Source organism: Siniperca chuatsi, linkage group LG10 (genome assembly GCF_020085105.1).
Source record: "Siniperca chuatsi isolate FFG_IHB_CAS linkage group LG10, ASM2008510v1, whole genome shotgun sequence".
NCBI classification, from domain to species: domain Eukaryota; kingdom Metazoa; phylum Chordata; class Actinopteri; order Centrarchiformes; family Sinipercidae; genus Siniperca; species Siniperca chuatsi.
The window spans coordinates 16249267-16276822 of NC_058051.1; the positions used below are offsets into that span (position 1 = coordinate 16249267).

A 27556-nucleotide genomic window follows, 5' to 3' on the forward strand; every position below is an offset into this window, starting at 1 on the left:
TCTACAAAATCCAGCCAATGCATTCATTTCAAATGTAACAATATAGTGATCAATTGTACAAACACACCAAATTGGTTCAGTGTTCGATGAGGCTTGACATTGTTTATCAGGGTTTTGAACCAAGATAATTTGTTGGAAAGCCCACCAATAACAAGAAATACATCCAGGGAGTTGCTGAAATCTTCCTTAAATATTATAATATATAATACATTTCTATGAATTTATTGATAATCCTACAGTGATTTTATGGAAGTCATGCTTTCTCTCACGCCCACTCATCCAGCATCTGAGTGAATTCATCTTTCTGAATACATACCGTATATTTATAGTGCTATGGGATAAAGACTAAAATACCCATCATAATCTAGGGCTGCCACTAATGACTATTTTCATTATTGATCTATCTAGCAATTATTTTCTCAATTAATCGACTGATTGTTTTGTCTATAAAATGTCAGAAATAATTAAAACATGTCCTTCACAATTTCAGAGTGCAAGGCAAATGTCTTGTTTTGTCCAACCAACAGCCCAAAACCAAGACATTCAATTTAATACCACATAAGACAAAGAAAAGAAACAAATGCTCACATTTGATAAGATGGAACCAGTGGATTTTTGACATTTTTGCATGAAAATGTAATATTTTGATAAACAATTGATCAATTATCAAAATAGTTGCCACCCTGTTATTGTTTCTTTGTCGATGTGCTAATAATCCATCAAATCAGAAATACTTTATTGATCTCCAAGGGGAAACTCTTCAGTTACACCAGCTCACTATCACGTCAGTGCACACAGGAATAGAAGTACTAAGCAAAAAATATAATACACTACAATCAAATTAAAGAAGAAAGGTAATTGGAATTCAATTCAATTTTTTTGCTATTTAATTAGCTTACCATTACCTTGAATAGACAGCTCTTTGCTTAAAGGAAATATTTCTGTGACACATCTTCAGTGTGCCTTATGTGTACCTTATCTTGGTATGAAATGACTGATACACACTACATATATTAAAACTATGAGTATCATTTCATCTGATATGAACTATAACAATGTTTACAAATCACAACTATGTGTGATATAAAACTAGTCTATGAATATTTCCACACTGTGTGTTGTTTTTCTATTTGGTTAATATCACCACTTTATTCAAGTGACCATAATTTTCAATATAACCACTTTAACAGTTCCTAAACCAGAGAGAGAGAGACATCATGCCCATGTTAAAGACAATTAATCTTAGATTACTGGCAAACAAGAAAGTGTCTAATTAGAGTAGAGCTGATGGCATTCTAGACTTAAAGGATTTGGTGAATCTGTTGCTCCTGAGCAGAGAAAGAGGGATGTAGCCACGCCATGCCTGGGCCCAGCCCCCGGCTCTCTCCTGGCAGATTCCAGTTGAAAGTTAATTGGACGGGGAGAGGTCTGAGACAGGCTGCGCTGAGGCCCATTAGTGATTCCCCTGTCGAATGCAGAGCCACGAGGATCACAGACTCACAAATAGGAGGATTAAAATAATCAATAGCCTTGACTTCCATCGACCACACACACACACACACACACACACACACACACACACACACACACACAGTGTAATTAGTGGACAACCTATTCAGCAGTGGACTATGACACCCTCCTGAACCTTACCCCACACACATAAGCTCCACACTCCATTTGCTGTGGTGCCTAATGAGGGGAAATAGTTGGGGGTGCTTGTGAAGAAAATGAAGAAAAGGTCAGGAAGCCACCAAACAGCCTTCTACTGCTCATATCCTAGTGCTTTGTCACCAAATAATTTCTCTGAAAATTTAAAGCATGTCCACAAAATATCTAAAAATATATTTTTTAGGCTGAAATTTGAGTTTACAATGTGGTTAAATAATTGAAACGGGAGAAAGCCTAAATCGTCTCAGACAGCCAAAAATGGTTTATATTGACTTGAGCACCAAAGCCGACACTCGAGATTAAATTCTTCATTTAGCTCAAAAAAGCCTAAAGAGCAGATCAAGATATTCCTCTTATATTATACACTGTATTTTTGACAGTGAAGTGGCCCTTGTAGCAGATTCCAGCAGCAATAAACACTGCCATCTTGTGTCAAAGGAGAAACATCAATGCATTGTGCAAAACCTAATAATACAAGGTAGTAACAAATCTTGTACCTCATTCTATCAAATCAGATAAACCTGCTAAAAACAACCAAGATAGGTTTTCAGGAAAAAACATTTATTTAAATGCAGCAACAAAATTGTGGTGAATTAAAAACATGGGAACCCATTTGAAATGTTTCATTCTACCTCATGATAGTATGGCTTTGAATATACCATTTAACTGCAGAATAGGAGGAACGTGTTCCTCAACCAAAGCAAATCTTGTGCCAATGATACAGTAGATCGCTGACAGTTATTACGTTTACGTATATATTAATGTCCCATCCAACATTGACACATTAGTATCAATAGTTACAGTATATCATTATCAATTTATGTCGTCTTAAGTGCTGCATCTTGGAATGTTATTGCAAACAATGCAAGCACAAAGAATCCTGAATGCATACAACTTGGTCACACAAGTGAATGGACCTGGCAACAATAGCCAGGGTCATTTGTGGTCTTTTGTAGGGAATGTAAAGGCACTTCTTTCTTAAATTAAATGTGGAAAACTAATCCATGGAAAAGGCTGGGTGAGGGGAGAGAAGCTAACTGCAAAAAGAGGGTATATGTGACAGGGTAAAAAAGTGGGATGCTCTTCGTCTTCACCCGTTCATGACCATCCTGACCAGTTCTGTAAAAGAGAGATGAGAAAGAGACAAATGTGAGACTCATGGTCTAGGATTTTGGCAGAGACCCACTCCAACTACAGCATGTGGCGCTAAGGCCCCCTCCTCATCCAGCTTTGGTGAGTCTGGGTGGGAGATGCTGCATTTGGAGGCAGATCCCCCATATTCTGCTCTTCCAGAGGAAAGAAGGGTTGAAGAGGGTATTGAGAGAAAGAGGTGAGGTAATCATCTCTGTCTCCTATACAGCCAAAGCATTTGGCATTGTCTATGATCCAAGAAGAGCTGGTTAGAGAAGCCATCCTCGCTGTATGCTTTCTTGTAGTTGAAAAGCAGAGAAAAAGGGAGAAGATCAAAAGAGCTACAGTCCAGTCAGAACGGCCAGCTACAAATTCAGCTTCCATCAGTACAGAGGAGAAAACAATCAGCACAAGAGCAACTCATTGCAATTCTCTGGTTAGTAGGAAAAAGGGACTGGTTCACTCTCCCAAAGATGGTGGCTATACTCGAATGTAAAACATATCTACAATGTAATGAACTGATCGTCTATTTTATCTGTCTGTGAAAAGAGCAGCACCTCTAACACCAACAGAGGAAAAAGCCTATTTTAATAGCAGCAATGATGCAAACGAGATTAGAAGAGCTGCCTTGTGATCTCCGCACCCATCAGCTCAAATAACTTGACAGTGGCCACCAGGCTTTCCCTGAATGAGACCAGTCACTTCCCTGTGTGTCCAACATATCCCCTTATAAACTGAGGGGAGTCCCAGACACATGCAGAGTGGCATGCTGCAGCCAGGGGCCAAGACAGAGGGCTGCAGAAGAGAGAGACAGAACAGCAGGAGGCTACACATGGGTCAAAGCCTCAGGACTAAAGGTGAGAGGGATCACCAGGCTTTCCCACAGGCACCTAAGGGTCAAATCTACTTTGCAACAACATATTGTTTCTGTTTGCCAATGTAAAGAGAACAACTACAGCCGATTAGTGTCAGGGTGGCCTAATGGGGGTGGATTATTATTAAAATGCAGGAAAGCCTGGAGGTGCCATCTCATGGCATACCAAATGCCCATACCGGCCCTCAGCCTGACATGATGTGGCGGACAAATGCTGTAGAGGAAGAACAGGTAACACTTTCAGATGTTGACATTTATACATGACCTCTTAGGAAAGTGTAAAGAACACATACTAGACAGTAGAATGTGACATGAAGAGACACCCACCTCATCATAAGACTAAATCAAGCATTATTGTAGTAGTAGTAGTATAGTACTGTAGTGCCAGTTCAAACTGAATTTTTTCTCAAATAACTTCTCATGGCAATTACACAATATTTCACATGTCAACACAGCACACATACAGTGTAATTCATGACAGAGGTTTCATTATCATATTGCCAAGACTGGGTAAGATGATTACATTGAATAGTTTGCAGGTTTATGGCAATGGCATCGCCACACCCCCTGAGCCTAAAAATAGCAAGTATCCCATTTTGTTCTTGTATATTTCTTTTGCTCTCACCTTCATAATTGATGCAGCCATTTGCATCTTCGTGTCCCGCCAAGAGTGTCTCCACTTCCTCCTCTGACATTTTCTCACCTGAAAATGGAACATAAAAAACATTGATTCATATTATATGGGTGACATTATCATGATTTTTTAAATGTGATAACAAAGGATTTCACACTTATCGAAAAATTTATATTAAAAAAACATTTGCACACTCGATGATACCACATTAATTTAATTTAATTAATTTTGCACTGATAATACACATTGAGGGGATTACAGGATTTTGCTGGAAGTGAAAAAATGTAAATAGAGTGCATAACAGATATAACCCAAAATAGTCTTTGCATCCAGATATCTATTCAAGGGTGATAAAAATGTAACTTGCCTAACGTGGTGAGGACGTGACGAAGCTCTGCTCCCATTACTGTGCCATTGCCCTCCTTGTCAAAGACTCGCAGTCCCTCCACAAAATCCTCCATGGAGCCCTGATCTTTATTCTTAGCGATGGCCTGGAACATGGGCAGGAACTGCTCAAAGTCTAGCATCTTGGTGTTCATCTCTGAAAATAAATCATGAGTCAGAATAAGTCAAAAAAAAAAGAAAAAAAGAAAAAGAAAAGAATTTCACAACAGAATAAATGAGGCAAGTCTCTAAGCCTCCAGCTGCAATACACAGTACAACATTGCAACTAAAAAATTTCAATTATGAGAGAAAAGCTTTTTTGTGATTTTTTCAGCACTGACAATCTAATGATTTATGCACAGTAAAGACCTATAACTCCAAGTAAGTTAAATTTTCTCCTCTCACCCTCAGCCTTGGGATTGCCCAGGACCTTGAGCACCTCAGCGTTGACAGGGTTCTGTCCCAGGGCCCGCATGACGTCCCCACACTGGCTGAAGCTGATCTTCCCATCTCCTGTCCTGTCGAACAGCAGGAATGCCTCCTTAAACTCTGCAGGATATACAGACACATAACAAATTAGAATATAGATATGAATTATTATTATTGAAATGAAAAGATAAGCAGACATGTAGGGAGGAATGATAGGGAAATAGGAAGTGAACTGGAAATAGATGAAAACATAAAAGCCAGACAGATTGTGAAGAAAATGAGAAAAAGCAGACGAAAGAAAGCACAGATTTCTTTCATGTGAATGATCTGGTTTTCTGCTAGTAGGCCTAAATTTGAAGTGAGCAGACAGGGCACACAGCACCACACTGAATAACCTGTAGGTTTCAAATGCCACTCCAGGAGACATAACTCTAGCCGGTCTATCCAGGATAATAGATGTATTGATAAATTGTACACTCATGTTGCACAGACAAGCTTTGTTCAAACACTCAAAACTTGCATTTTAAAGCTGAAATCTAAAATTATTTTATGTCATTTACGTGATAGTGTGGCGCAATCAAAAAAACTTGCTTGCTCTCTGTACTCTGCTGGTTGACATTGCAAACACCCCTTCCTCTATTCAGCAAATGACGTATATTCGTGTTAGTCATCTGGTCAGTCTATGACTTTTTCACTACACATCAACAAAAACAAGGTGAAAAAACTTCATCAATGCAACACTACATGCTCTTTGCTGTAGTTTGAACATGCAAACACTTACGGAATAAGTTTCCAAAGATATCAAATATATCTGAATTACAGAGAAATGTGTTAAAATGTAGTAGTAAATAATGTATGTCATAGCTTAAATAAAGCACCAGAACAAACAGGTATGGATATAGTATGTCACAATTTTATTTAATTTTTTTAATAAATCTAAGGTAAGATAAGGTTAAAAGTAAGGAAGATCGTCACTAGGGCTCAACTATTTAAAGAGATTTTTTATCTTGAAGAAAATGGTACAGGCCATCCTAAATGTTGTACATCTAAACAGAAGTAAACTAAATTTCCTACAGACCATCAACAAAAGATAAAAGTTGCAAATAGTCCTTAGAGTACTTCACTAGAGTAACCTAAAAGGACAAGATAAGTTTATTACAGTTGTATCTATGATTTATAGATAATTTAACAAAATAAAATTGGAGAAAAAAAACCCACTTTAGCTTGAAGTTTTAATTGTAATGGTTAGAGTAAAACAGAGATACAAATGATCTTAATGCTTAATTTGTGTGATCAATAGTCAAAAAAACAAAAAGGTATTTATCAAATGTAGACAAGCAGGCAAATCTTAACTGAAAAGCTGTAACCAATAAAATCTTTGGCAATTTCACTTGATAAACAAGACAAATGTAATTAATCAACTAATTATTTCAGCTATGTTAGCTGTCAGGCAGCTTTAAACGAAGAAATACCATAAACTGTGCATATTTGAAAACATTCAGTCAATCACCTGCAAAAATATCAAACAAACAAAACATTTGATTAAACAATGTGAAGGATTTACTGTTATGCAACTTGTTTGTTCAGTTAAGGTTCGTGTCATTCCAGTGTCACCTGTAGCAAACAAAAGATTAATGTGTCAGTAGTTCACACTGTTTTACTTATTAGGTTTTCCACATTCAGCAAGAGTCTATCTGGCAGAATGGTCTTGCAGGTGGCTTGGAATAGTTTCTTTCCAAAACTTTAAACAGCTTCATCTGTTACCCCTACTGTTTGCCAACTCCAGACTTTGACATCAATATTTCGAAGTACTGTAGAAAAGTCAATAAGGCTGTGAGCTACCCGAGCCTTCTAAAGCATTCACATTACCACTCATTGAGTATTTTTTGTTGTTGTTTAAGTGGAATTACCCAGGCGTTATCAACTGTCAAGAATGATGAAATCTTGTCATTGATCACAAGGTTGATTAATGTAGCTTTGATCTGACATTAGGCATTCTAGTTAGGCTCAACAGCCAAACAAAAAGCTTAGCTAAGATCTAGCAATCAGGGAGAAATGAAGTTGGATTGCACAATATCCGGGCAGCAGTCTGTTGCTAATGTTATGGGACAAGCTATTACCCAAAAAAGCTCAGGCACTGTTGTGGAGTTTTTCCTGTTCTGAGGAATGTGCCTCTTCCCTTCTGGTGTGTGAGCACTTTTCCCAACACCATATTTGGTATTAGAGGAGTGGAGGAAAGTAGGAGGAGAGTGAGAGTAGCTATAGCCTATCATGTCAATGTCGATTAAACAAAGCAGCCCTAGGACAAAAAACATCCACCGATATATCCAGCACCAAAAAAGGGCACACTCGTGGAGATGAGCCACTTGGAAGATAACAGGCAAAGTTTATGGCAAACTGACACAACCACGAATGACTACAGTGTAACAGAACAAGACTTATGAGAACGGATACGAGCTTTGGTTATGTTTGGCTTTGTAAGTACTGCTACTGCATGATTGACCACATACAAAAACACTGCAACACACGGTCAAAGCTGTTAAGTATTATAGCGTTGTATGCAAAATATGACTGATTTTGACGTACCAAACAGTGCAAAGCGACTCTCATTCACATTTAAAACAGATTTGGTTTATCCAAAACCATCATGCAGATCACACCCTAAACACTCCGAGATAGCCATCAGTTTTGAGCTCAGTTTTTTCACTGACTTACCATGAATTTGATCCAGGTTAAATTCAATCTGGAAGGGACAAGCAGTTGCAAGTGGAAAGTGATGAAACAGTACAGAAATAAAGAAGGAAAACCTAGCCTAAAACCACGACTACTTTGACAGGCGGGCATAGAGCAGGGTGATAGTGGAAAAACAGGGCGAAAGTGTCATCTGAATCAAGCAAGAATGAAAGCATGCAAAACAAGCGGGATCTGGAAAATGGTACAGCACAAAATCAAAACTCACCAAGGATTTGATCTTCCGAGAAGTCAGACTGTTCAAAGAGAAATTAGGCTACATGAAAAATGGTTCCTTCTGCAGCGCAGTGCAAAGCTAGCTCTGGTTAACTTCAAAGGCTTTTGAACATATTTTTCAGTTAGTTAGATTTACTCAAACCAGAAATTCCCTAACTATAGCACATTCAGCAATGATTGATGTACTCGCAGGTACTTTGGTGACATTAATTAGCTTATCGTGTGACTGTTAAGCTTATCTACCGTGCAAGCTAACGTTAGCTTCTCATAAATTGCACTTCCGCTAGCAACCAGCGAGGCAATTCAGATATTCAAACCCAAGTTAACACTTTAGCTAAACAATTTTCTTGAAACAAGAAGCTAGGTAATTACACAATAACGATGGTAATGCTAGTTAAGTCGAGTGGAGTGGAGTGGAGTGGAACAAAAAAACCCACCATGGCTGTGTTGGCTGAGGTGTGTCCGTGAAGTCGGCAAACCAAAGAATGTGTGACGGCTCTCAGAGAAGGGCAGGGTGAGAAAACCCTAGCAGCAGTGCGTCATGACGTATAGCACGCACAACGTCCTAGCAGCAGTGTAGGCCGAACAGCCACACTCCATATATAGGAATATAGCTCTAGGTATGATTTATGATTTACAGTACACGAATTATATTTCCTGAAACTCCTGAAACTATTAATTTTATGATTGAGGTGACAGGTACATGGAATAAGTAACTTTAGGGGTAAAAGCTAAATTTAAGAGCAGAATTTAATCCTTAGCAGACCAAATGTAAGAAGGCTTAAACGTCACTTATTCTGATCAGCCTGCCCTTAGATTGATAATTAAGTAATTTAAATACTTAAAGCCCCCCTCCACTCAAAGGTGTCTCTGGCTTTGCTCCTTGTGTTCACCTTAAATCTGAGTTTAAGGCATGTACCTACAAGCATGATTTTGTGAAGTAGTGCGAAAGGGAAATTTGAAACCTCCAATACAACTAATGGACTGGAGAATAGTCTCAGTGAGGCAAGAGACATCTTGTGTCAAATAGTTACACTTTTGATATGACAATATTTGCATATTTATGGATTCTGGATGAAGAATTTTTAACGAGGTAATTGAGCTTTTTTGTTGAAAAACCATATCGGACACAAATCATCAGGGAGATATGTTCTGATTAAGACATGATTTTTAAGATGTTTTAAAGGATGTTTGTCCCTTTGTGGTGTGTGTTTGACTTTGGTGATTTTGACCCCATTTGGGTAAATTAATGCATGATTGCACTGAATGACTTTGCTAGGCTTTAAGGATGTGAGTGTCTGGCCGTGTGGGAATGATGGATTACTTTAGGCCTATGACATCATGGACTGATGCCACATCTCTTAAGAGCCTGGCTAAAGCACTGTCTTTGCTCAGCAGGAGCTCTGGCCTCCTATCATGTCTGTGGTCCCACTGTAAGTAAAAGCGAGTGTCTTAACATGGCCCACATATCCTCACAGGCTAAATGGGACAGTTTCAATCCATAAAATGATGCAGTACACACAGTGTAACACTTAAAGCACATGAGAATGGCAGCAAAGCTAAAGCACCAACAAAGCTAAAGCACATTAGTACAAAGTCTTATGAGGGCATCAGTATAGATTGAGATATTGAGTTTCTTCACCACATCTTAACATTTAAAACGTTTGGTCTGATTGACCTATGCCTGCTTTTGACTTGAGACCACTGTAATGGTTTAGACTTATGTAATGTTAACATGTTTTCATTGGTCAATATACCTACTTAGTTTGCTAAATTCCTATATTCACTGACATTTTATATTTACTAATGAAATGTATTAACTGATTTATATTTCCAGTCATTCAGAGGGTTGGAGAAATGGGACTAAAATTTTTGATGACCGTAATAATTAAAAATCCAGTAGCATTATTGGTTCTTTTTAACATATACATATCAAGAAATAATTTAATATCTAAGCCGTGCTGTGACAAAGACATGTATTGGAGGCAGGGAACAGACTCTGCACCATCATCTACTCAGCTGTGATAGACTACTCTCCAAAAATAGATGATGCAGAGTACTGTTAATAATGGAGTACAGAATTTGCTGCTGGACAAACTATGAAATATTGACACAGTTTCTAAATAACCTCATGCTCTTCGCTCAATGCCTTATTGCCTTATATGTTGTATTTTGTATAAGGTAAGGAGCCAACATTTGCCACTGCTAAGATACAGGCTATTGTACTATATCTGTGATATGGCAGTGATGACCGATAAACCTCAGGTTGGTCACGTTCTATTTGTAACTCATCTCACAAGCTGTTATCAAAGGCCAGAAGCATGAGGAGGTCTATTCTCTTTGCAGCCAGTTTGTAGTTTTGAAAAATAGGGCAAGTAAAACCTCTCTAAATTATTAATCCAGTTAAAAATAACAATTTCCTCACTTTCAGTTATGAATTAGAATTTAGTTTTGTTATTTTGCTTCTTGTAATAATCACAGGTGTACAGGTCACAAGGAGCAGGTTATTAATTTCCTGGACCTTCCTGATGAAATAAATAGCACACACTGTAGCAGGAAACAGCCTCTTTATCCCTAAGGAGGCCACTGACTGACTGACAGCCTCACTTTCAGTGACCCATTTCTTTGCTTAGATTTTGTCTCATTCCTGGCAGCTTATTAGTGTAAGAATTATAGAAAGCTACTTTGCAAATACTCAACATCTGATGTTTTTACAGAACTAATTGACATCTGACAACAAATTTCTATTGCGTATCTCTAGCTGAGATTTACTATCTTGGCTAAGATTACTAAACACTACATAAGACTGATTAATAGGACATGAGATTTCTAAATATAGCCCTCATTTATGAATGCCCCACATAAGCTTTGTCATAAAAAGTATACTATAGGTACTCCACTCACCTCCAAAGTACTGGGGTCAAATGGTGAATCCGAGGGACGCAGCATCCTAGGTTTCTGCTCTGGAGCCAGTTTTGGAGCTGCAGGAGCCGCAGGGATGCAGGGGTACGGAGGACCCAGTCTGGGTTGGATCACCGGTGAAGGAGACTTCTTAATGGAGGGTTCTCTTTTAGGAGCCATTCCTAATGTCCTGGACAACCAAAGCTTAGTGTCAGATCTCTGCACCAGCTGCCGCTATGGATGCTGAGAGGAGATATCAAGCTATGAAGTAAAGCGTGTCAGTTGTGAGTTTCCTGTGGGGCGGGGGGATGAGAAAAGCAGGTTGATGATGCTGATGATGCTCAGGGACTGGCAGGTGGATGAGGCAGAGGTGGATGTATGGAATAGCATGTGAGTTAATTTTTTAAGCAAAGCGTCGGTGGAGTAGAGATGAAAGAAGAAAGAGGGCTCCGCTGTATGACTCCAAGCACATGCTTTTATTTGGGTCAGAGATGTGTGTGTGTGTGTGTGTGTGTGGGGGGCTCTAACATAAATGTTCTCTTTGTCTCTGCTCCCCAGATACTCTCTTCCTCCTGTTTCCTGTAGAGTTGCTGACACCGATGCTGCATGCTCAGAAACAGAGGAATAGGACACTAGGTGTGAAACAGTTCACCATGATTAGAGCCAAATTTAGACTCTAGAATATGTTTCATTCTTGTGAAGGTTGAAGATTGAATGCCAGTGATTCATACAGAATATATTGCCTGAACAGTGCACAAGGAACTACAAGTGGCCTGTCATATTAAATGTGCCAGATTTTTTTCGCACTACATTGATTACCATTTCACATTACACTGATTACCATTATTTGTAAATAAGCAAAGGTTGCCATTTGGCTGAAAATGGATCAAAATGCATGTAAAATCTAAAAATTTGAAGCTTCTGAGGAAATACAAGAATATAGTTCGCTTTATTTAATTTAATTTAATTAATTTTTTTCAGATGTCCATGTCGGATTGAATCTGTTTTTGTTTCTGCCCCCCCTTACAAATGTATAAACAAGTGTGTTTTGTGCATGATGTTTATGACAGCTCAACAATACATGTATTTCTTTTTACATTTATGTGATTTATATACAGAAATGGAATGTAATTAAGTACATTTACTCAACTGTATACAATTTTGATGGACCCGAGTATTCCCATTTTATGCCCATTTATTTTTATACTTGTACTTCACTACATTTCAGAGGTAAATTATACTTCTTACTCCACTACATTTATTTGTCAGCTATAGCTATTTTGCATAATTTGTCTGCACATTAAGATTTAATATACAAAAGCTATGATCATCTTATATCATATGGTCCATTATCACAGGTTAGTCCAAGTGTATAAACATGACTACATTACTGCTGTTTACACATTAATGCATAAAAAACATGAATTAATTAATATAATTATACTAATACTCCACCGACAGGGGTCATTCTGCTGACAAAAGAGTACTTTTACATTTGATGCTTTAAGTAGATCTCATAATACTTCCATACATTTAGTTAAGTAAACTTTTGGAAGTATTCTTTTTGTGATGGGGATTTTTTTTACATTCTAGTACTGTAGTTTTTCTTCCACCACTGTTTATACACACATCATGTAAAGTATGGAGAAGCCACAGTCCAACCAAAGGGAGACAGTAGTTCAAACCAATGCCACTAGATGTCGCTATTACACAACAGGAAAACATAACACACATAAAGCTTTTGTCAATTAATTAAATCGCAGGTCTATACAAGACACTGTGACAAAAAAAACCCAGACATTTTTTATTATTAATAATAATGATACTATAACGATAATGATGATGATGATGCATTATCTATCTATCTATCTATCTATCTATCTATCTATCTATCTATCTATCTATCTATCTATCTATCTATCTATCTATCTATCTATCTATCTATCTAAAATAAGGCTTTAAAAATTGCATACTATTTCGATGTTAAATGATTGAATTTAACGTCACTGTGCAGATCAGATTTACAAATTCTGGCGTCACTCTAGCCGCTCCTCCAATAATCAATGCTCTCCACTCCTCAGCGGATTTTGGGCACAATCCATCGCGCGCTCAATGAGCCTTGAAATCACCGTTTATGTGGCTCAAGCGTAAAAACAATAGCAACATAAGACCCTTGCTGCGAGACCAACGGCACTTCTGGCGCTTTAATAGCGGATCGAACATGCAAAATGAGGAAAAAAAAGACCTCCCAACAAAGTCACCCCGACTAAGCCCATTATCAAAATAACAAGAAATCAAATCAAATAAAGGTACAATATAGTTTATTTTGGAAATGTTAATAGATTCTGTCAGCCTACAACCTATTCACAGCTGATTGCTGATGACTCTGCCGAGCAGACAGCTCAGTGTCAAGCAGTTTAAGAAGATTAGCAGTGCATCACGTTTTCCTCTTCATTTACAACAATAATCCACCACAAGAGGCTAATAATAACAACAGGAATATCCCACATGTTTGCTTTCAAATAGATTACCTACAATGTATGATGTAATTAGGAAATTGAAATATTATCCTATTATGATATTCAGGTGTCTGCATAGTTCTTAACATGTCTGAAATTAATTTTCAAAATTATTAGACACTTAATTGGAAAAATTACCATCATCAATTTCCCTTGCTTTCATTTTGTATGCAGTGTTGTGAAAGCAAATTCAATTACTCCAACTTTAAGGAAACGTTTCAGCAGATACTCTGAGGTGCCCCAACTGACTAATGAAATTATGGCAGTTCTCCCAACTAATGTCATTCAAAGTCCCCCCTGCTATAGCAAATCTCCAAACCACCTGATTTATTTTTAATGATATTACACCCCTCAGTCGGCTGTGTCATGGTAATAATCGGGGCTGCTCCAGCTGCCTCGAGATCACATTAGCCAGGCTTAATATTGACAGTGCCGGGCCCACTAAACAATGAGGCTATGGGGATAGGGAGCTTAGTGGCTGCCTAGCCAATGGGCATACTGCAGGAGGTAGAGGAGATGCAGGCCAGGATGCTCCTGTTCCCTATGCCCCGGAGGACTGGCACCATCATTAAGCAGCTTCTTCTAGTCCTGTGGAGCTTTAAACCCACCTCTACCAGATCCAGACCCCACCCAGGCCTCAGACATCAAAACCATACTGACAAGGGACCATGAAACTAGTGGCAACTTGATTCCCTGCTATTCTTTCACTGGATGGAGAGACCTGCCGGGACAACAGCTCAGCAGCTGCACCTTGTGTAGGTTCCTGCTGTGACAAAGTCTTTGGAAGGCTCAGAGAAAACTGCTCTGCAGGGCTCACCTTGTGACAGCATGAAATCAGCTGCTAGAAGTTCATCTTTAAGACTAAAGACAAATGAAAACAATTTCTGATTCCTGTTTACGGAGAAGACATTTTTTTTGTCTAATTAAAAAAGCTCATGTGAAACTTGACCAAATAAAATGACCAATATTTTGTTACTTTGGGTCAAATACATCAAAATGCAAGAAAAACCTTCTGCAATCTGATTTGATTAGAGAAGTGCTTTTATCCGTTAGACTAATTTATGTTGCAGGCTTGTCTAGTTGCTGTATTTGCATAATGGTCACACTGGGAATCAGACTGGGCCACTTGTGGGACACTTGCACCTGATCACAGAGACACCATGGCTCTTTGCCAATAACACCTCCACAGTTCATTCTCCCAATTAAAAAGCACCTGTATTTGTCCTTGGATTTGTCAGGTTGTTCAACATCAGTTAGATGTCACTGTACACTGAGGTTTTATCTTCTGTCCCAAATTGTTGTTTGGATCGAAGAGGATTTTGTACGGGGGCCCGCAGATTACCGTCGTTGATTAGTGGTTGGGTGTAATCCTTTCAGCTCCTCTCTCTCCAAAACACCCCTGGGATATGCCTGTATCCCCGAGGACCGGCAGCATGGCAGATGGATCCTCCTCCCCCTTCTTCTGCCCCCTCTAACAGCACACCCAAAAACACTGTTGATGTCCTGGGACGGAGGTTGTAAAGTATCCTGAATATGAAACCACAGGCACCTTTGTTTAATGGCTCTCTCCCCACTTAGTGAGAATTGCCCTCAGGCCTGATTCCCATTCTGTAGCTACATTTCTGCCCGATTGGAATGTCTTCCAAATCCATTAGCCTAAAGGAATAAGCTGCAAACAATCTGCTCATATTGCCTGGATGAAATGCTGCTAGATCTTATCAAAACTCACTTTGTGAACCAGAAGACTCTAAGTTGTTGACATCATAGTTTTATGGACATGGAAAACCATTTGCCAAAAAATGTGTATGCTGGTGTGAAGTCAAACATGGGATTATATTCGCACACAGTGAGATAAAGATAATCATCAATTTGTCTGTGGGACATCAATTCTCACACATGCCTTTTAGTCTACAGCTATAATGTGTCATGTGTGTTCATGTGCAAAGATATAATGTACATTGGCTGCAGGTGGCACAGTGAAAACTTGCAATTGCAAACTCCCATTATTGCAGTAATCTCCATGATTAATATAGTTTGATTTGCACATAGAAAGAAACACCAATTTTGTCGTGAGGTTCAACTTTAAAATGATTCAACACTTAGACTGATCTAAAATGTCTTCTTTAAATATGTTTTACAATGAAAAATGAACAAATGGTAGAAGAATCAGTTATCATCAAGAGATTTAACTGAGGTTAAAAGTCCATGATTCATGACTGTGTGTGTCAGTAGGCCTGTCAGTCTCTCCCTCAGGAAAGTCTCCTATGTAACCATATTCAGCCTCAGTGAGCAGCAAATCTAGAGAACTGAGCCCTGGGACTTTTTAACACACACACACACACACACACGCGCGCACACACACACACACACACACACACACACACACGCTGATATTACCAAACTTAATTTTAGTTAGACAGCAATGCAATTTCATCTCTCTAGTCTCACCATCCTGTGCCACATCACCCCACCCCTTACCACGCCAACCCCTCTCGCAAATCCACGCTCCCTCCATCTTTTATGATCACTACAAGGGGCTCAGCTTTCAGGAGCGGTCCAGGGAGCATGTGTGTAGAGCTTTAATTCCTATTGTATTCGTGCAGTCTTGGTGTGTGTGAGTGTGTCTGTGTTTTAGTTAAAGAGGGAGATAGAGATGAAGAAAAAGACAGGAACAAGGACCCATCTGTCAGCACAGCGTACGAATCCCTCCCATTCCACTCTGAGTCCCAGGGGACAAGAGTGAGAGACAACTCACTTGTGGCAATGTTTTTTGTAAGGAAAGGGGTTACCCCCATTGATAGCAACAACAGCACTAAGATATATGTAAGACTGGTACTCTTTTGGTCAAATCTTTCAACAAAAACTTCTTTAGGCTCATGCCTAAAGTGAATGTGCATCTCAGTCAGTCTTAGCCACAGAATCTAAAAACTAAACAATACAATTTTCTTCTGAATCTTTTCCTATACATACTTTGAATATCTTAGGAATGTGTTAAATCAGTAATGGACTGCATCACTTTGTTAAAAAGTACATTTGTTAAATTATTTTATTAAATAGTACCCAGGTTAAAATCATGCAAACTCATCAAAAGTTGGTTCAGATCAGATGTGTCCACCATGACCTCTTCCAGAAGGCTGGCTATCTATGTTACTGCTAAAATGGGAGCAGGACACAATTCCCTCTCCGTTAGTCAGTCAGTCAGTCATTTGGGAAACCGATGGGGATTGTGGGAGACTGCCAGGCTCCAATTCCCCATGCAGGCTGCAGGTGTGGTGGAGGCCGTGCTCACACCCATGGGACAGAAGGGTAGTGTATGTGTGTTTGGGGGGAAGGGGTGCATGTATCTGGGGATATTTGGGTACATCACACTAGTCTAGTTGTTGCTGTACACATGCAATGTCTAGTTCACATGGGGCTACAAACACACACACACACACACACACAAAGGACAGGGCTCCTCTTTCTCTCTGCCCACATGCCTTTATGGCCAGTGCACTGACCAGGAGTGATTAGGGCCGTTAGCGAGGTGGATAAATGCTGTTTCAGCACGAGACATCCTCTTGGGCAAGCGGTGACGCGTGAGCATCCAAGCAACAGATGCCCCCACCCCCAACGCTTCTTATATCCAGCCATCTGTTAGGGTCTGTTCAATAAATCGTTGGACAAGTGGCTGTTTTTACGCGATGTTGCCGATTAGCCACGTGACCATATCTTATTTCCAAGACACGGAAATATATCGCGCACTCAGAAACACGGAGAGCCCACAGTGCAGTTGGCAAAGTTCAGTGTCTGTCTCGAGCACAGCTGTGCGCAATCGCGCGCACAATGGGATCAATGCGGGGGCACGTGCGACTCGCGAGACCCCGGCTGTCAATGGCCAGTGATGACAATAGACCCCCACTGCGCTGCGGCTCGCCACGCACGAGGACTGGCGGGCGTTTATTATGCCGTGGCATTTGTAGTTAAAACTGGGGAAAATGCTCAATATTGAGATACGATTAGTGCATAAACAACAAAGGCCATGTAGTTGTTTCAAGACCTTAATGGATTGCGTCGAAAAGTCAAGACTTAGGCCTATAATCACTGTCAGTGTTAATGTGTTGATGAACTTTTATCATAAAAAACAAACAATTAACAATTAATAGGCTAGTAGATTCATAAATACGGTATTACAGCACGTTTACAAGTTCCCTTCCCTTGCCTTTAAGCGTATGCTATACAGTATAAAGTACCTGTCTGTTCATCATTGCACCAATAGATTTAATAATCAGAGAGCCCTTGGGGCAGAATATGGCTCTAAAAATGGAAAAAAAAAAACAATTGAATGACTGGGTGAACAACGCACACACCTGCTCTCTACACACTAAGCTGTCAAAATTACTTAAATGCGCACACATGGAAGAGCGTCTCTTTACTCAGCGAAGACCAGGCCTACACTGTGTTTAATTAAGTGGAAAATTCCTAATCCAACCGACTAATGAAGAGAAAGACAATTGATTAAGGTAGTTAACACATGGCATTAAAACAGAACAGTGGGCTTTTATGCAGGACTTAATTTTTGCCGGATCTGGCCGCAACATAATCATTGGGACAAGCGTTTGCACCGAAATCTGTGATCATATTCTATGACATACAGTACATCACAAAATCCAGGGTCCAAAAAAAAAAAAGAAAAGAAAGATTGATGGGTTTGAGAAATAATGACAGGTGATGTGAGGAGGACATAATGGCCCTCATTTCTGCTGTTAGCTATTAAGAAATGTGATTTAATAAAAACTTGAGCAGTGACACAGTTAAAATTCCTAAATTCCAGGTAACTTGTAAAGAAGACGAAAACACAAATATGCAGGAGTCCATTTTGGCAGATTACTAGTGTGAGTGCGGTCGCATGGATGTTGGTGCGTCTGTACTGTAAGCTCCAGTGTAACATCAGAAATGCTCTTTAAAAAGGCTACCAGGTGTCCTCAACATCATTTATGATGGCCATATTTAGGATCTAAGTGTTTTCCCGTGTGCACGCATTTTCTGCGTTGAACAGTCAGACTATCACCCTCAGTGTTTCAGGACCCCCTGACTTCCAAATAAAGCATTGTCTACACATCCACCCGGGAGCGCGCCCTCTCTCTGTCCCTCACTCATTTGCTAGGGTGAAACTTCTGGCCACGAGCCCGCCACGCGCGTTTGGTGGAATTGATGGTGGGTGTGGCGCCCGAGGGAGGGGCTTACCCGGCTAAAGGCAAAAAAATCAGCCCGGTAGTGCCATTTGGAGATGAAAGTTCCACGCGCTCTAATGGCTATCTGACGGAGCAGAAGAGTTTGGGACACAGTGGATGCGCGAAGAGAGAAACGCAGTGGCTCTGGACTAATCACTCTGTTGCTGAACTTTTAAAATTAGCCAGGCTTTTCTATTATTTTGGGCAAAGCGAGCGGTGAATTCAAACAGGTGAGTTTACAAATTTGTTCATTAGGCCCTATTAATCCAGTACAAAGAAAAAGATCCAAAATAGATCTTATTAGTGAACCAAATCTGAGCTACTAAATTCAGCATTCATGCACCTATATGCGTAGAAAAAAACCCACTAAAGCTCATTTATACAATTTATAGTGGATTTCAATAAATAGAAATAAATCCTATAATTGCAGTGCTCTTGTAATTATGTTCAGTAGTATATAGTTCAGACACAAGTGCGTGTCTAAAGTTCTGAATTCATAAACTTTTATGCATTAGTGCACAATAATCAACTGGGACAGTTTTTATCAAAACAATAGCAAATTCTATGTCCGACGTCTGCGTTTCACTTCAAATTAACAATATATTTCTTTAATTCCTCATAACATTTGGGCTATATGCAATTATTCTGCAAGATGTAAAAAAATATATTTTTTATAATCTGTCCCAGATTGACAGCGTCTCTGTAGCGATTGCAGCATAACAGCAGGGTACCATTCAGCCACCTCATTCTAAAAACAGCCATCTATACCTTAATATCAGAATATCACAAAATAACATTTTTTAAATAGTTACAGAGGTCTTTTCCAAATAGCTTTGGTATGTTGTTAGACAGAGCGACCAGCTCTTGAGTAACACCAGTGAGCTGTCCACACTGCAGTGCTGAAAGTCACTATAGTCACTATATGTCAGGTACTGCTTCTAGTTCCTGTTCCTAATCAATCACAATACAATGTTTTATCATTACATATACATTTTAGGGATCATGCATTTACATTTACAGATATTAAACTTTTGAGATTGTATGTGTTGATTGACCAATTTTTTGTGCTGTGTTTCTTCAGATCAAAATGATGGCCAAACCATTTGGAAAGAGTGGGGATGTGAGTGAGCTGGTGAGCTCCCTCGGCTGGCTGGAGGAGGACGGCAGCTCTCAGGATGGAGAGGAAAGCCCAGAGATGAGGGGACGCCATGGCTTGACTGTAGGGAGCCGAATCCACTCCTGCACAGAACTTGGCAGTGAGGATATGGAGGAAGAAGAGGAGGAAGATGATGAGGAGGAGAGTGGGCCAAATGGAGAAAACACTCCAAAAAGGAGAGGTCCTAAGAAGAAGAAGATGACCAAAGCTAGACAGGAGAGGTTTCGTGTCCGGCGAGTCAAGGCCAACGCCCGAGAACGTTCACGTATGCATGGGCTGAACGATGCCCTGGATAATCTGCGCAGAGTGATGCCCTGCTACTCCAAGACACAGAAGCTGTCAAAGATTGAGACTCTACGGCTGGCCCGCAACTACATCTGGGCTCTGTCGGAGGTGCTTGAGAGTGGCCAGTCCCCAGAGAGCCATGGCTTTATGGAGATGCTGTGTAAAGGTCTGTCTCAGCCCACCAGTAACCTCGTGGCCGGCTGCTTGCAGCTGGGACCCAGTCCGATGATGCTCAACAAGCTGGAGGACAAGTGTGGAGGCCCAGGGATAGGTGGTGTGGGGGGTCAGGCTGGCCATCCCCTCACCTACCCTTCTCCAGGCCTTCCCAGCCCCCCCTATGGCTCCCTGGAGTCTTCCCACCTCCTCCATATGAAGGGATTCAAGGGGCCTGTGTATGACAACTCCTCCCCTAACGAGTGCAGCAGTGGCACGCCACCATACGATGGGCCCCTCACTCCCCCCCTGAGCATCAGTGGCAACTTTTCCCTGAAGCAAGAGCCTTCTCCCCATGAGTCAGAGAGGAACTACGCACCTCACCACCATGCCCACTACCTCTCGTCCCACCATTACCCTACTTCTACGACTGGTGGCCTACCAGGGGGGCCTCAGGGCCACCCACTTTTTCAGGCTTCACGCTATGAGCTGCCCCTGGATGTGGCCTTTGACTCCTTCACTCCCTCTCACCTGATCACCTCTCAGATGGGCACCATCTGAAATATGACCATGAACAGTTGAGAGGACCAGTGATTGACTCTGCTATGAAACTGTCCAGGGGAGAAGCACTGCTCTTCAATAAACTGCTGTAAAAATGATGGCCGTGGTACTGACTGTATAGAGAAAATGGTTTGCATTTATGTTGTCTAGTACTCTGGGAGAGCACTGAATGCTCAGAGAGACTCACCACCTCAACTCAATCTACCTGATACATACACGCACCCATAACTTTTAATATTTTATTTATTCTTTTTTTGTTATGATTATATGTTGGTATTTGGATTATAATTATTTCTAAAGACGTTGCCCCCTCAGTTGTTACAGTGTGAGTAAAGATTATTTTACCAAATCAGATATTCATGCTAAAGCATTACACAGATGTGTCTGTGTAAGTTTAGGGATTGAACAAAAACATGAGAACTTTGTCAAAAGATCTGCATGTCTGCATATCAAAATAAGTTCATCAAAAGTCATCCAACCTAAACCTAAACTGTGCCCTGAGGCCCACAACCAATGCCCCTCTCGCCATAAGAAAAAGCAATGCATTTATTTATATTTGTATTTAATATTTATTTTGATAACGTCTTGTCCTTTTTATATTTTTCTCAGCACAGTTTTTGTTTCACTGTCTTCTTGGTTTATTGTCAGTCACTGGCAGCTCTACTGTATTTAAATTATTTATTTGAGGTCTTTCAGGTACTTGTTCATTTGGTGTCACAATTTTTGTCATACTGTACTGTTGTAAATATTTTGCTGTTTCGCACTTAATTGAATAAATATTCTTATATTATATGCTATTTCCATAGTAACAATATTTGCCATGTGTTTTCTTCTGTTATGCTGTCATCCTGAACTTTCAGTTCAACATAAAGTTCATGTCTCCCAGTAGAGCTGAGGGTACCTATATGTAGCCCCAGTACATCAGTTCATGTGGATACTAGTTGAATATTAATAATGTAGTGAGGTTTCAATTAAAATAGACTTCTTTTTGCATTTTCACATTGCACTTGCCATGCGGTAAACCTGAAGTATTCCTGCTTTGGCAGAATATGTGACAGTCCCCAAACCCAAGGCACCACAAGTCAGAAGAGTATTGGTTATTTTCTGAAATTTAACAACAAAATCCACATTAAGAAAATTAAGTTCCAATTATTGTAACTATTTTTAACAGGGAAATCAATGCCAGCTCACATATCACACTCACCCTATGAAAGTTCCCTTTGCACACATTCAGTTCACATTCAGTTTCGGGTGTTTACTAAATTCACATAATATGGCAGTGATTATGTGCAGGTTTCTTACAAGTAGTGTAAGAACAGCTCTCAGTACTTTGATATGAAGGCATATTGGTATATGAAAAAAAAACTGCATTACACTAACACAACAATAAGAAACTGAAAATGGAATCTCAGACTACAGAAACTGAACGTTAAGTGGCTCCATTTCATTTCACAATAACTAACATAGGCACACTGATATCAAAACCAATGACAATTCATAAGACTGGAATAAAGGAGTATTTTGTAGCCAGGCAATAGAGATCTGTTGCAGGATGTGTGAGTGAGTGTGTGTGCTTGTGTATGTGATGTCATTCAGAGGCTTGCTCCAGGGTATCTATCAGGCTGACCTGATAGACACCCTGGAGCCTGGAACAGGAGGCTGTTGTGGGCCATGGGAAAACAGCTCTGGGGAACAGGTGAATGTGTCACAGAGGCTTTTCTGAGTCTCTGCCGTTCTCTCTCTCTCTCCCACATGTCCCATTTTCCCATCTAGCTCATGCCAAAACACTGTGGGGCAAGAGCTCATTTTCAAAGAATTCATCCACATTAATTCAAAAAAAGAAAAGAACCAAATTTCTGTTCAGAGACACAGCATATGCATATGGATGTTATAAATGAACTGATTTGATACTTATTATTATTATTAATTATTATATTATTATTAAAACAATATTATTTTGAAAATAATTTAACCTCAACACAGTACATATAATAAAATGTTTTTATGTTGAAATTTCAGCATAGAGGGAATTAAATATACAGTATTCTGATACCTATTTCAAGTTCAGCTCAAACTGGCAAGGTTCCTTACACATATATATTACTCAACTAATGACAAAAGTCTCAGTTTTAACTTTAATGATCATGTTGAAGGACATGATGGCTCTTGAAATAAACAAAGAAAAGGGCAAAGTGTAAAGATAGAGAGGTGAGAGCAAGAGCTGGTGTGTTCGAGTGTGTTTATCATTGTGGTCCTTTAGGCAATTGTAAGGAGGGGAAGGTGCCTCGGAGGCTGTTGTCCAAGAGGACTTCCCCCCTCTTCAGCTACCTCTCCAAAAGTTTGTCTTTTCCAGTCCTGGCAACAGTGGAGAAAGGGTGGAGGAGAAAAAGGGAACGATTGTTTTATTGGGCGCCACTGGTCCATTGTGAACGCAGCCTGTTCTTTCTCTTGACCTGTGACCTGTATTGTTGTGGGGCTTCTCGTTTGGGGAGGGCAGACAGCTGGGAGAACTGCGGGGGGGCTGACGGACAGCTGGGCCAATTTGGGAAGAGAGAGAGAGAGAGAGAGAGAGAGAGAGAGAGACCATGAGAGAGGGATGAGAGAGGGAAAGGGAAAGGGGAATTAGTGCGTTGGGGGGAAAAGGAGAAGAGGAAAGAGAAGGAGAGGGCAGAAGAGGTGACTGAGGTCTTTGCTCCTCATTCACAAGTTTGTCCTCTCTGCTCCTGTGTGTCAGCCTTGGCATAGGAATGACACATAGCTTTACACGCATGCAGACATTTGGCCTGTGAGAAAGTACTGGCAGAGTTAGGTGACGCACACCCTCTTTGTGTCTTTGCTGTTTTGTTCCGGCAAAAACGGTGGGGGCAGGGTATGTGGATTATCCTCCTGAGTCCAAATACATGAGTGGGTGGATATGGAAATAATCCACGTAAATTAACTTTGGATACAAGATTACAAAACACAGAGATGCATGACAGTCTCAGGAGATTGAGGCATGGTGGTAGAGAGGTAGTTTGATAGTTACATGGAAGAATTTAGGAAGATATAGAAACGTTATGAACTTAAAATACTTTAAGGTTTAGTATTTTGTACTCAACTTGTTCATTGGTGTGAAGAACATTTATCATGTTAAACATGATAGAAGATTTCAATCTGTAAAATACTTTACATACTTAAAATAAAAAAAATCCTGACTTTATAGTACAGGCAGCAAACACAGATTCAATGTATCAAGTGGCTTTTATACATGATAAGGGTATGAGGGTCTCTTAATGGGAAGGGAGCACATGCTCTGTAATGCCATCTTGGCTGAGATGGCAGGCAGCAGAGCGCGACCTCTCCCCTGGGAGAGTGAGGTCATTATCAGATATCAGCCCACAGAGAATTTATGGTGCTGCACTCCAACTCTTGATTTGCTAAACTTTTGTGGTCTTTGTGGTTTTTATTTTTATATATAATATGCAGTAGATGCCAACAACATGATGGCATCTTATCATTTTATGGCAACACAAAATGATAACCTTGAAGTTAATTCATTTTGGCAGAGGAAGCTGGCATCACTGACAAAAAAAGATCAAACTAAACCTGAGTTAACAAGAGTTAGCTTGCTCTCGTTCCCTCTTGTGCATATTTTCTAGTTTCTGTGTGCAGCACACTTAATCCACTGGCCAAACAAGAGTGGCTCCCACTAAAATGAAAAGGTCCTGATCCATAGGAGCTAGATAGAGGGATAAAGCATTGTGATGAAGATTGTATTAATGGGGCCATAGGAGGCTGGAAGGCTTTAATCAGTGTCTGTGTGCCGATAATCCCTCTGCCTTTAAGCTGGGGCAAACACAGTGATCCCCCCTCCTCTTGGGCCACAGTGCGCATGCACACAAACACACACACACACATGCCTCTGTGGGGAGCATAGGGATATGAGTGCCCAGGTTGAGAGGTGGAGCACCCCGAAACAGAGACGACCTAGACTTAGAGGAGCAGCTGGTAGAAGAAAGACTGAGGAGATGGATGGAGAAAAAGATGTGGGGAAAAAACAGAGGACAACAATGAAAGATGGCAAGGCTGCCATTATGAGAAGATGTAGGGATTGGAGGAAGGGGGAATTAAAATGATGACGATTGGGTTGGTCAAGGTCAACATGGTGGAAGCAATTAAATATAAATTAATTAAACTAACTTTTCCTGACCTTGCTTTTATCTATCACCACATCACATCACACTAGACTATTGTTTATAGACTGAACTCTAGTCAGACAGGAATAAAATTGATTCCAAGTTTAAGTAAGTAATAAATATCCAAGGATGGTTCTCTACATCATCTCTTTTAATAAAAACACCCCTGCCCCCCCTGTAAAAAAATAAGGAAAGTTCAAATAACTATGTTAATGTGGCCAGAAAAATAATGCTAAAGAAAATGATAAGAGAGCTTGTTCTACCGATGCATGAGAAAAAGAAAAAGGGAGATGTACATGGGATGGGAGGAAAGAGGGCTGCTCGCGCACTCATTACCGATGGAAGTGGCTGTAAAAGGTGACATTGTGTGCATGAGGATAAGGGGTGGGCCTTCTCCTCCCAGAGTTCTCTGAGAGTATTAGGGTGTAGGAGTTAAAGAGTTTCTAATGGGATCTGGATGCTGTCGTGTTTACCCTGCCCCCCACCACACCCACCCCCCTCTGCACGCCCATTGCATTGTGGAAGTTGCTGGGCTTTGGGACACCACAATAGACTGAGTGTAGGGACAGATGGAGGTCCCTTTCGAAGAGGGCACACAAAACAGCCAAGGTAGGAGGGCTGTGGTGTCTGAGAGAGCAAGCAGGCAGCATGCCATACTGCCAGAAATGTGGGAGAACATTAGAGGAGGAGGAGGGAGAGGAAAAGCTGAAAAGGGATCTTAGATTCTTCCTAATTATAATGCAAGGAAGAGTGTAACTCGGAGTGTCCCTTTGCTCTGGTAATCTGTCTGTGATGTAGACACATTGACATGGCTTTGGTTCAGGATCACTGTGCAGTAGGCCTCTCTGTCAGCTGGCCTGTGCACATGCCAGCCTTAATAATCATTTATCCTGCTTTGTATATGTCCATATGTACTTTTCAGAGTGGAACAAGCCAGCAAAGCAAAAACAGAATTACAGTGAGAACGATCTAAGATGTTTAAATCCTTACTTCTCAGATGTGATATGTTGTTCATTAATCCTTTGTTTATTAACGGTTAAACCACGTCAGGCCAGAGGGTAAATGCTCTTGTCATTCATTTAGGACAGTGCGGTGTATGGAGCATCAGATGAGAGGGTTCGGTGATAGATGCTGATGAGGAGAGAGGAGAAGCATTGGAGGAGGGTAGAGGGAGGTACCGGACGCAGGAGCAACAGATGGGGCCTGATGGAAAGCTCAGGTTGTATATGTTCTGTTAGTAACATCTGTCCGTTTGTCCATCTGCTACACTCACTGTTTACAGTTTGTTTAGGATAAACTCATCAATTAGAAAACTGCAGTAGAGGCCATTGGTGCATCCTTTGTCACAGTATATTAATTAGATCAGAAAAGAACCAAATCTATGTGCAGTATTGCAACGCAGATTCCTATTAACGTAATGACTAATTTATTAGACTATTTACTAATACATTTTATTACGTTTACTTATAACTGCTATAAAACTGAAGTGGAGGAAAACATATGAAGCCAAGCCCCCACCTCAGTTATGATCCAATCAAACAGTTTTGCACCATTCCCACAGATAAGCCCATCTATCACATCTGTGCCACTCAGGGACAGAAGTCTCGCCATGCCATTCTCTTTGTTCATTTTCTGGAGCACACAAATAAGTGGATTGACATGTGATGTGGGTATAAGCCCTGATTAGAGTTACATTAGCAATTACTGTAAACACGGTCCGTATAAATCTGTGTATTTAGGTAAATACCACACCACTTACCTAACTAATTGTCAAAACCAACATCTCATCTGTAAACAGTTTGGAATCTTTATCTGGTACTTTTGGTGGATGTTCCTCTCCATACAAGCTGCAAATATCTAAAATTAATTCTTTAGGCCATGACAGCAAAATATGACTGATTTAAGAGAATCATAAAAATAAAAACTGAAAAAAAATGAAGCATAACAGTTTCATTGGAAATGTTACACCACCAATGAGTAATGTACTTTTTTGGCTAAAAATATTCTCTTCAATTTTCTGCTGCGAGCGGATAAAGGAGAATTAAAGCAGCTGATCTGGGCTCAGTGACAAGAGTGTTACATTAGACATTAATCCAGAACAGTGGATGGTTGGAGAAGAGATAGCATCTTTTAATCCTGCACTCCATCCAGCCAACCCTCCCATCAGACACAGGGAGAGATGCACACAAACTGAGCCCAATATCCTCTATTTCTGCTGCATAAATGACATGAAAAATCTCAAGACTTCACACCAACTTTGGTAAATGTTAGTGTTAAACCTTTGTTCTTGAAATGCTAAATAAGAGCAGTGAAGCATTACAGTGTGTCAGAGCTTTCTTGGAGTGTTTACTGTATGAGCATCAATTCCACAATTTCCATTGTGAGCTGCAGCATCCTTCAGTGTTTCCTAAATGTCAGTCCTCCTCACAGGGTTACGCAAGTGTCCTGGTGAGCCCTCTCAGTGCACACTGTCCTCCTATATGTAACAGATGTTACTGGGGCAACA

At 40.3% G+C, this 27556-nt stretch overlaps 2 protein-coding genes across 4 annotated transcripts; one reads left to right on the top strand and one right to left on the bottom strand.

Moving 5' to 3' along the window:
- Positions 1 to 2208: 2208 nt before the first annotated feature.
- zgc:153867 (uncharacterized protein LOC337226 homolog) lies at positions 2209 to 8655 on the bottom strand. 3 transcript variants are annotated; one of them, XM_044210900.1, is made up of 7 exons: positions 8525 to 8655; positions 8080 to 8107; positions 5097 to 5240; positions 4675 to 4848; positions 4299 to 4376; positions 3853 to 3887; positions 2615 to 2787 (listed from the first exon to the last, which is right to left on the bottom strand). In XM_044210900.1, exons 1-6 carry the CDS (start codon positions 8525 to 8527, stop codon positions 3859 to 3861), a joined length of 456 nt encoding a protein of 151 aa, XP_044066835.1. In that variant the 5' UTR covers positions 8528 to 8655; the 3' UTR covers positions 2615 to 2787; positions 3853 to 3858. The 3 variants fall into 3 exon arrangements, with proteins under 3 accessions (XP_044066833.1, XP_044066835.1, XP_044066834.1); XM_044210899.1 differs by having other exon boundaries at positions 3840 to 3887; XM_044210898.1 differs by lacking the exon at positions 3853 to 3887 and having other exon boundaries at positions 2209 to 2787; positions 8525 to 8654.
- Positions 8656 to 18757: 10102 nt separating this feature from the next.
- On the top strand, positions 18758 to 21672 carry neurod4 (neuronal differentiation 4). Its single transcript, XM_044212210.1, has 2 exons — positions 18758 to 18950; positions 19802 to 21672. Exon 2 carries the CDS (start codon positions 19808 to 19810, stop codon positions 20873 to 20875), a length of 1068 nt encoding a protein of 355 aa, XP_044068145.1. The 5' UTR covers positions 18758 to 18950; positions 19802 to 19807; the 3' UTR covers positions 20876 to 21672.
- The last annotated feature ends 5884 nt before the right edge of the window (positions 21673 to 27556 follow it).